The sequence below is a fragment of the Geospiza fortis genome, unplaced genomic scaffold, assembly GCF_000277835.1.
Source record: "Geospiza fortis unplaced genomic scaffold, GeoFor_1.0 scaffold757, whole genome shotgun sequence".
NCBI lineage: Eukaryota > Metazoa > Chordata > Aves > Passeriformes > Thraupidae > Geospiza > Geospiza fortis.
The window spans coordinates 1-10,273 of NW_005054788.1; the positions used below are offsets into that span (position 1 = coordinate 1).

The following is a 10,273-nucleotide window of genomic DNA, read 5'->3' on the forward strand; positions in this document are numbered from 1 at the left end:
GGGCTCAGAGCCCCCCAAGGGCCCCCAGCCCCACCTGTGCCTGCAGCACCGGGATGGTCTCCAGGGCCGCCCGCTGGCGCTCGGCCTCGGCCTTGAGGCGATCGATGAGCTCCTGCTTGAGGGCCAGCGCCGCCTCGGCCGCACGGAGCTGCTCCTGCGTCACCTGCGGGGCACGGGGACACCTGAGACACCTGAGACACCTGTGAGAGCACCTGTGACATCACCTGTGACATCACCTGTGACACCTCAGAGAGCACCTGGGACACCTGTGTCACCTGTGACATCATCTGTGACACCTGTGACACCTCAGAGAGCACCTGAGACACCTGTGAGAGCACCTGCGACATCACCTGTGACATCACCTGTGACACCTCAGAGAGCACCTGGGACATCACCTGTGTCACCTCAGAGAGCACCTGTGACACCTGAGACACCTGTGTCACCTGTGACATCATCTGTGACACCTGTGACACCTCAGGGAGCACCTGGGACATCACCTGTGACACCTGAGAGAGCACCTGAGACACCTGAGACACCTGTGTCACTTGAGAGAGCATCTGTGTCACCTGTGTCAAGAGCACCTGTGTCACCTTAGAGAGCACCTGTGTCACCTGTGACACCTGAGAGAGCACCTGTGTCACCTGTGTCACCTGTGTCACCCCCCCACTGCACCCCCAGCGCCACCTTGGCTGCCTGGAGCTGCTCCTGCGTCACCTGGGGGGCACGGGGACACCTGAGACACCTGAGACATCACCTGTGACATCTGTGTCACCTCAGAAAGCACCTGTGACACCTGTGACATCACCTGTGACACCTGTGACATCACCTGTGTCACCCCCTGGGGGTCACCTCTGTCACCCCCAGTCCCCCCCCTGCACCCCCAGCACGGCCTCAGCTGCTCAGAGCTGCTCCTGCGTCACCTGGGGGTGACAATGACACCTGGGGCTCACCCGGGGGACACCTGTGTCACCCCCAGGTCCCCAAGTGCAGCCTCAGCTGCTCCTGGGCCACCTGCAGGGGGACAGTGACACCTTGGGGGTGTCACCTGTGAGACCTGGGGGTGTCACCTGTGCCACCTGAGGGATCACCTGTGTCACCTGGGGGGTGTCACTGTCACCTGGGGACTCACCTGAGGGCACCTGAACCACCCAAAGGCCACAGTGACATTCCAGTGTCCCCAGGAGGGATGGAGCGGGGACAAGGGGCTGCCCCGGGGTCCCCAGGTGTCCCCAGGTGTCCCCAGGTGTCTCCAGGGTCCCCAGGTGTCCCCAGGTGTCCCCGTGCCTCACCTGGCTCCGTTTGTCCCCCTCCAGGCTGGCCTTGATGTGGGCGTCGTACTCCTGGAACAGGTGATGGTACGCGGCCTGCAGCTGCACCAGCTTCCTCCTGAGGGGACAGCGGGGACATTGGGGACACTGGAGACATTGTGGGGACATTGGGGACATTGGGGACATTCACTGGGGACATTGGGGACGCTGACTGGGGACATTGGGGACAGACGGCCTGCAGCTGCACCAGCTTCCTCCTGAGGGGACAGCAGGGACATTGTGGGGACAGGGGGGACACTGGGGACATTGGGGACAGCAGGGACATTGTGGGAACATTGGGGACACTGGGGACATTGATTGGGGACATTGATCATTGATTGGGGACATTGGGGACATCAAGGGGACATTGACTGGGGACATTGACTGGGGACAGGGGGCCTGCAGCTGCACCAGCTTCCTCCTGGGGACATTGACTGGGGACATTGATTGGGGACATTGACTGGGGACATTGACTGGGGACATTGGGGACATTTAGGGCATTTAGGGGACAGGTGGCCTGCAGCTGCACCAGCTTCTTCCTGGGGACAGGGGACAGTGAGGGGACACTGGGGACATTGGAGACATTGAGAGCATCACTGGGGACATTGGGGACAGCAAGGGGACACTGGGGACATCATCAGGGACAGGTGGTTTCTGCCGTGGGGACACTGGGGACATTGCGAGTGCCACTGCCTCCCCCGTGTCCCCTCATGGGGACAGGTGGCCTGCACCTGCACTCCAACTGGGACACTGGGGACAGTGAGGGGACACGGGGGACACCAATGGGTGTCCCTAGGTGCCACCCCCACCCATGTCCCCCTGTCCCCAGTGTCACTCAGTCCTCCCTGGTGTCCCCAACGTCCCCAGTGTTGTCACTCACTCCCCCCGTTGTCCCCATGTCCCCATTATCCCCATTGTCCCCATTGTCCCCATGTCCCCATTGTCACTCACTCCCCCCCAATGTCCCCATGTCCCCATGTCCCCGTTGTCACTCACTTCTCCTCGGTGGCCCCGCGCCGCTCCACCCTCAGGGCGGTTTCCAGGTTGGTCACCTGGAGCCGGAGCTGGTCCAGCTGCACCTGGTGGCCCTGGGCCACCTCCTCCAGCTGCTGGCACTGCTCGGCGTCACCGCGGGCCCTGGGACACTACAGGGACACCCCATTGTCACCCTGTGCCACCTGTGCCACCTCCTCCAGCTGCTGGCACTGCTCGGCGTCACCGCGGGCCCTGGGACACCAAAGGGACACCCCACTGTCACCCTGTGCCACCTGTGCCACCTCCTCCAGCTGCTGGCACCGCTCGGCATCACCGCGGGCCCTGGGACACCACAGGGACACCCCATTGTCACCCATTGTCACTTAGTGCCACCCCATTGTCACCCACTGTCACCCTGTGCCACCCTGTGCCACCTCCTCAGCTGCTGGCGCCGTTTGGTGTCCCCATGGGCCCTGGGACACCTCACTGTCACTTAGTGCCACCCTGTGTCACCCTGTGCCACCCTGTGTCACCTCCTCAAACTGGTGGCAGCACCAGCATCCTCTTGGGCTCTGTGTGTCACCCAGTGTCACCCAATGTCACCTCCTTGAGCTGGTGGCACCGCTCAGCATGCGCTGAGCCCTGTGACACCCCAGTGTCACCCGATGTCACCTGCGCAGGTGTCACCCCCACCTGTGCTCCGGGTGCTCCTGCTCCGCCCGGCTCTGCTGTGGTGTCCCCTCCCCTTGGGGACAGCCCCTGACCCCCATGGCCCCCCAAGTGTCCCTGTGTCCCCCCATGTCCCCTCAGGTGTCCCTGTGTCTCCCCATGGCCCCCCAGGTGTCCCTGTGGCCCCCCAGGTGTCCTCCGAGGTGTCCCCAGATCTCCCCACCTGCACTCCAGGTGCTCCCACTCTGCCCAGCTTGGCTGCAGTGTCCCCTCCCCTTGGGGACAGTCCCTGACTCGCAGGTGTCCCCCCAACGTGTCCCCACGTCCCCAGGTGTCCCCACCTGTGCTCCAGGTGTCCCCAGGTGTCCCCACCTGCGCTCCAGGTGCTCTCTCTCTGCCCAGCTCTGCAGCGGTGTCCCTGATCCCCAGGTGTCCCATGTGTCCCCATGTCCCCAGGTGTCCCCCCATGTCCCCGGGTGTCCCCATGTCCCCGCGGTAGACATTGGGGACATTCACTGGGGACATTGGGGACAGTGTGCAGTGACATAGGGCACCTGGGGACAGCAGGGGACATTGGGGACAGTGTGCAGTGACATAGGGCACCTGGGGACAGCAGGGGACATTGGGGACAGTGTGCAGTGACATAGGGCACCTGGGGACAGCAGGGGACATTGGGGACAGTGTGCAGTGACATAGGGCACCTGGGGACAGCAGGGGACATTGGGGACAGTGTGCAGTGACATAGGGCACCTGGGGACAGCAGGGGACATTGGGGACAGTGTGCAGTGACATAGGGCACCTGGGGACAGCAGGGGACATTGGGGACAGTGTGCAGTGACATAGGGCACCTGGGGACAGCAGGGGACATTGGGGACAGTGTGCAGTGACATAGGGCACCTGGGGACAGCAGGGGACATTGGGGACAGTGTGCAGTGACATAGGGCACCTGGGGACAGCAGGGGACATTGGGGACAGTGTGCAGTGACATAGGGCACCTGGGGACAGCAGGGGACATTGGGGACAGTGTGCAGTGACATAGGGCACCTGGGGACAGCAGGGGACATTGGGGACAGTGTGCAGTGACATAGGGCACCTGGGGACAGCAGGGGACATTGGGGACAGTGTGCAGTGACATAGGGCACCTGGGGACAGCAGGGGACATTGGGGACAGTGTGCAGTGACATAGGGCACCTGGGGACAGCAGGGGACATTGGGGACAGTGTGCAGTGACATAGGGCACCTGGGGACAGCAGGGGACATTGGGGACAGTGTGCAGTGACATAGGGCACCTGGGGACAGCAGGGGACATTGGGGACAGTGTGCAGTGACATAGGGCACCTGGGGACAGCAGGGGACATTGGGGACAGTGTGCAGTGACATAGGGCACCTGGGGACAGCAGGGGACATTGGGGACAGTGTGCAGTGACATAGGGCACCTGGGGACAGCAGGGGACATTGGGGACAGTGTGCAGTGACATAGGGCACCTGGGGACAGCAGGGGACATTGGGGACAGTGTGCAGTGACATAGGGCACCTGGGGACAGCAGGGGACATTGGGGACAGTGTGCAGTGACATAGGGCACCTGGGGACAGCAGGGGACATTGGGGACAGTGTGCAGTGACATAGGGCACCTGGGGACAGCAGGGGACATTGGGGACAGTGTGCAGTGACATAGGGCACCTGGGGACAGCAGGGGACATTGGGGACAGTGTGCAGTGACATAGGGCACCTGGGGACAGCAGGGGACATTGGGGACAGTGTGCAGTGACATAGGGCACCTGGGGACAGCAGGGGACATTGGGGACAGTGTGCAGTGACATAGGGCACCTGGGGACAGCAGGGGACATTGGGGACAGTGTGCAGTGACATAGGGCACCTGGGGACAGCAGGGGACATTGGGGACAGTGTGCAGTGACATAGGGCACCTGGGGACAGCAGGGGACATTGGGGACAGTGTGCAGTGACATAGGGCACCTGGGGACAGCAGGGGACATTGGGGACAGTGTGCAGTGACATAGGGCACCTGGGGACAGCAGGGGACATTGGGGACAGTGTGCAGTGACATAGGGCACCTGGGGACAGCAGGGGACATTGGGGACAGTGTGCAGTGACATAGGGCACCTGGGGACAGCAGGGGACATTGGGGACAGTGTGCAGTGACATAGGGCACCTGGGGACAGCAGGGGACATTGGGGACAGTGTGCAGTGACATAGGGCACCTGGGGACAGCAGGGGACATTGGGGACAGTGTGCAGTGACATAGGGCACCTGGGGACAGCAGGGGACATTGGGGACAGTGTGCAGTGACATAGGGCACCTGGGGACAGCAGGGGACATTGGGGACAGTGTGCAGTGACATAGGGCACCTGGGGACAGCAGGGGACATTGGGGACAGTGTGCAGTGACATAGGGCACCTGGGGACAGCAGGGGACATTGGGGACAGTGTGCAGTGACATAGGGCACCTGGGGACAGCAGGGGACATTGGGGACATTCACTGGGGACATTGGGGGACACACTGGGGACAGGGTGGGTGCGGTGGGAGGGGTGGGGGGGACAGAGAGTGGGGACACAGCCGGGGAGGGCCACACGTACCTCGGTGCTGCTGTCAGGGGTGCTCCTGCAGATGTCCCCAGTGTCCCTGAGAGTGTCCCTGATGTCCCCAGGGCTGTCCTTGGTGTCCCTGATGTCCCCAGGGGGGTCCTTGGTGTCCCTAAGGGTGTCCCTGATGTCCCTGGGGGTGTCGCTGATGTCCCCAGAGGTGTGCTTGGTGTCCCCAGGGGTGTCCCTGATGTCCCCAGAGGTGTGCTTGGTGTCCCCAGGGGTGTCCCTGATGTCCCCAGAGGTGTGCTTGGTGTCCCCAGGGGTGTCCCTGATGTCCCCAGAGGTGTGCTTGGTGTCCCCAGGGGTGTCCCTGATGTCCCCAGAGGTGTGCTTGGTGTCCCCAGGGGTGTCCCTGATGTCCCCAGAGGTGTGCTTGGTGTCCCCAGGGGTGTCCCTGATGTCCCCAGAGGTGTGCTTGGTGTCCCCAGGGGTGTCCCTGATGTCCCCAGAGGTGTGCTTGGTGTCCCCAGGGGTGTCCCTGATGTCCCCAGAGGTGTGCTTGGTGTCCCCAGGGGTGTCCCTGATGTCCCCAGAGGTGTGCTTGGTGTCCCCAGGGGTGTCCCTGATGTCCCCAGAGGTGTGCTTGGTGTCCCCAGGGGTGTCCCTGATGTCCCCAGAGGTGTGCTTGGTGTCCCCAGGGGTGTCCCTGATGTCCCCAGAGGTGTGCTTGGTGTCCCCAGGGGTGTCCCTGATGTCCCCAGAGGTGTGCTTGGTGTCCCCAGGGGTGTCCCTGATGTCCCCAGAGGTGTGCTTGGTGTCCCCAGGGGTGTCCCTGATGTCCCCAGAGGTGTGCTTGGTGTCCCCAGGGGTGTCCCTGATGTCCCCAGAGGTGTGCTTGGTGTCCCCAGGGGTGTCCCTGATGTCCCCAGAGGTGTGCTTGGTGTCCCCAGGGGTGTCCCTGATGTCCCCAGAGGTGTGCTTGGTGTCCCCAGGGGTGTCCCTGATGTCCCCAGAGGTGTGCTTGGTGTCCCCAGGGGTGTCCCTGATGTCCCCAGAGGTGTGCTTGGTGTCCCCAGGGGTGTCCCTGATGTCCCCAGAGGTGTGCTTGGTGTCCCCAGGGGTGTCCCTGATGTCCCCAGAGGTGTGCTTGGTGTCCCCAGGGGTGTCCCTGATGTCCCCAGAGGTGTGCTTGGTGTCCCCAGGGGTGTCCCTGATGTCCCCAGAGGTGTGCTTGGTGTCCCCAGGGGTGTCCCTGATGTCCCCAGAGGTGTGCTTGGTGTCCCCAGGGGTGTCCCTGATGTCCCCAGAGGTGTGCTTGGTGTCCCCAGGGGTGTCCCTGATGTCCCCAGAGGTGTGCTTGGTGTCCCCAGGGGTGTCCCTGATGTCCCCAGAGGTGTGCTTGGTGTCCCCAGGGGTGTCCCTGATGTCCCCAGAGGTGTGCTTGGTGTCCCCAGGGGTGTCCCTGATGTCCCCAGAGGTGTGCTTGGTGTCCCCAGGGGTGTCCCTGATGTCCCCAGAGGTGTGCTTGGTGTCCCCAGGGGTGTCCCTGATGTCCCCAGAGGTGTGCTTGGTGTCCCCAGGGGTGTCCCTGATGTCCCCAGAGGTGTGCTTGGTGTCCCCAGGGGTGTCCCTGATGTCCCCAGAGGTGTGCTTGGTGTCCCCAGGGGTGTCCCTGATGTCCCCAGAGGTGTGCTTGGTGTCCCCAGGGGTGTCCCTGATGTCCCCAGAGGTGTGCTTGGTGTCCCCAGGGGTGTCCCTGATGTCCCCAGAGGTGTGCTTGGTGTCCCCAGGGGTGTCCCTGATGTCCCCAGAGGTGTGCTTGGTGTCCCCAGGGGTGTCCCTGATGTCCCCAGAGGTGTGCTTGGTGTCCCCAGGGGTGTCCCTGATGTCCCCAGAGGTGTGCTTGGTGTCCCCAGGGGTGTCCCTGATGTCCCCAGAGGTGTGCTTGGTGTCCCCAGGGGTGTCCCTGATGTCCCCAGAGGTGTGCTTGGTGTCCCCAGGGGTGTCCCTGATGTCCCCAGAGGTGTGCTTGGTGTCCCCAGGGGTGTCCCTGATGTCCCCAGAGGTGTGCTTGGTGTCCCCAGGGGTGTCCCTGATGTCCCCAGAGGTGTGCTTGGTGTCCCCAGGGGTGTCCCTGATGTCCCCAGAGGTGTGCTTGGTGTCCCCAGGGGTGTCCCTGATGTCCCCAGAGGTGTGCTTGGTGTCCCCAGGGGTGTCCCTGATGTCCCCAGAGGTGTGCTTGGTGTCCCCAGGGGTGTCCCTGATGTCCCCAGAGGTGTGCTTGGTGTCCCCAGGGGTGTCCCTGATGTCCCCAGAGGTGTGCTTGGTGTCCCCAGGGGTGTCCCTGATGTCCCCAGAGGTGTGCTTGGTGTCCCCAGGGGTGTCCCTGATGTCCCCAGAGGTGTGCTTGGTGTCCCCAGGGGTGTCCCTGATGTCCCCAGAGGTGTGCTTGGTGTCCCCAGGGGTGTCCCTGATGTCCCCAGAGGTGTGCTTGGTGTCCCCAGGGGTGTCCCTGATGTCCCCAGAGGTGTGCTTGGTGTCCCCAGGGGTGTCCCTGATGTCCCCAGAGGTGTGCTTGGTGTCCCCAGGGGTGTCCCTGATGTCCCCAGAGGTGTGCTTGGTGTCCCCAGGGGTGTCCCTGATGTCCCCAGAGGTGTGCTTGGTGTCCCCAGGGGTGTCCCTGATGTCCCCAGAGGTGTGCTTGGTGTCCCCAGGGGTGTCCCTGATGTCCCCAGAGGTGTGCTTGGTGTCCCCAGGGGTGTCCCTGATGTCCCCAGAGGTGTGCTTGGTGTCCCCAGGGGTGTCCCTGATGTCCCCAGAGGTGTGCTTGGTGTCCCCAGGGGTGTCCCTGATGTCCCCAGAGGTGTGCTTGGTGTCCCCAGGGGTGTCCCTGATGTCCCCAGAGGTGTGCTTGGTGTCCCCAGGGGTGTCCCTGATGTCCCCAGAGGTGTGCTTGGTGTCCCCAGGGGTGTCCCTGATGTCCCCAGAGGTGTGCTTGGTGTCCCCAGGGGTGTCCCTGATGTCCCCAGAGGTGTGCTTGGTGTCCCCAGGGGTGTCCCTGATGTCCCCAGAGGTGTGCTTGGTGTCCCCAGGGGTGTCCCTGATGTCCCCAGAGGTGTGCTTGGTGTCCCCAGGGGTGTCCCTGATGTCCCCAGAGGTGTGCTTGGTGTCCCCAGGGGTGTCCCTGATGTCCCCAGAGGTGTGCTTGGTGTCCCCAGGGGTGTCCCTGATGTCCCCAGAGGTGTGCTTGGTGTCCCCAGGGGTGTCCCTGATGTCCCCAGAGGTGTGCTTGGTGTCCCCAGGGGTGTCCCTGATGTCCCCAGAGGTGTGCTTGGTGTCCCCAGGGGTGTCCCTGATGTCCCCAGAGGTGTGCTTGGTGTCCCCAGGGGTGTCCCTGATGTCCCCAGAGGTGTGCTTGGTGTCCCCAGGGGTGTCCCTGATGTCCCCAGAGGTGTGCTTGGTGTCCCCAGGGGTGTCCCTGATGTCCCCAGAGGTGTGCTTGGTGTCCCCAGGGGTGTCCCTGATGTCCCCAGAGGTGTGCTTGGTGTCCCCAGGGGTGTCCCTGATGTCCCCAGAGGTGTGCTTGGTGTCCCCAGGGGTGTCCCTGATGTCCCCAGAGGTGTGCTTGGTGTCCCCAGGGGTGTCCCTGATGTCCCCAGAGGTGTGCTTGGTGTCCCCAGGGGTGTCCCTGATGTCCCCAGAGGTGTGCTTGGTGTCCCCAGGGGTGTCCCTGATGTCCCCAGAGGTGTGCTTGGTGTCCCCAGGGGTGTCCCTGATGTCCCCAGAGGTGTGCTTGGTGTCCCCAGGGGTGTCCCTGATGTCCCCAGAGGTGTGCTTGGTGTCCCCAGGGGTGTCCCTGATGTCCCCAGAGGTGTGCTTGGTGTCCCCAGGGGTGTCCCTGATGTCCCCAGAGGTGTGCTTGGTGTCCCCAGGGGTGTCCCTGATGTCCCCAGAGGTGTGCTTGGTGTCCCCAGGGGTGTCCCTGATGTCCCCAGAGGTGTGCTTGGTGTCCCCAGGGGTGTCCCTGATGTCCCCAGAGGTGTGCTTGGTGTCCCCAGGGGTGTCCCTGATGTCCCCAGAGGTGTGCTTGGTGTCCCCAGGGGTGTCCCTGATGTCCCCAGAGGTGTGCTTGGTGTCCCCAGGGGTGTCCCTGATGTCCCCAGAGGTGTGCTTGGTGTCCCCAGGGGTGTCCCTGATGTCCCCAGAGGTGTGCTTGGTGTCCCCAGGGGTGTCCCTGATGTCCCCAGAGGTGTGCTTGGTGTCCCCAGGGGTGTCCCTGATGTCCCCAGAGGTGTGCTTGGTGTCCCCAGGGGTGTCCCTGATGTCCCCAGAGGTGTGCTTGGTGTCCCCAGGGGTGTCCCTGATGTCCCCAGAGGTGTGCTTGGTGTCCCCAGGGGTGTCCCTGATGTCCCCAGAGGTGTGCTTGGTGTCCCCAGGGGTGTCCCTGATGTCCCCAGAGGTGTGCTTGGTGTCCCCAGGGGTGTCCCTGATGTCCCCAGAGGTGTGCTTGGTGTCCCCAGGGGTGTCCCTGATGTCCCCAGAGGTGTGCTTGGTGTCCCCAGGGGTGTCCCTGATGTCCCCAGAGGTGTGCTTGGTGTCCCCAGGGGTGTCCCTGATGTCCCCAGAGGTGTGCTTGGTGTCCCCAGGGGTGTCCCTGATGTCCCCAGAGGTGTGCTTGGTGTCCCCAGGGGTGTCCCTGATGTCCCCAGAGGTGTGCTTGGTGTCCCCAGGGCCCAGCGCTGGCCTCGCCCCTCCCCCAGCCCTGAGCGCCCCTCCCC

At 63.6% G+C, this 10,273-nt stretch overlaps 1 protein-coding gene across 1 annotated transcript; it reads right to left on the reverse strand.

The window, feature by feature from the left end:
- Positions 1-34: 34 nt before the first annotated feature.
- IKBKG (inhibitor of nuclear factor kappa B kinase regulatory subunit gamma) lies at positions 35-3,476 on the reverse strand (the record flags this gene model as incomplete). The annotated part of the gene is made up of 5 exons (XM_014311404.1): positions 3,468-3,476; positions 3,324-3,355; positions 2,304-2,444; positions 1,290-1,386; positions 35-163 (listed from the first exon to the last, which is right to left on the reverse strand). Coding segments are annotated over exons 1-5 (408 nt in total), but the record flags the coding sequence as incomplete, so codon positions are not given.
- Positions 3,477-10,273: the final 6,797 nt, after the last annotated feature.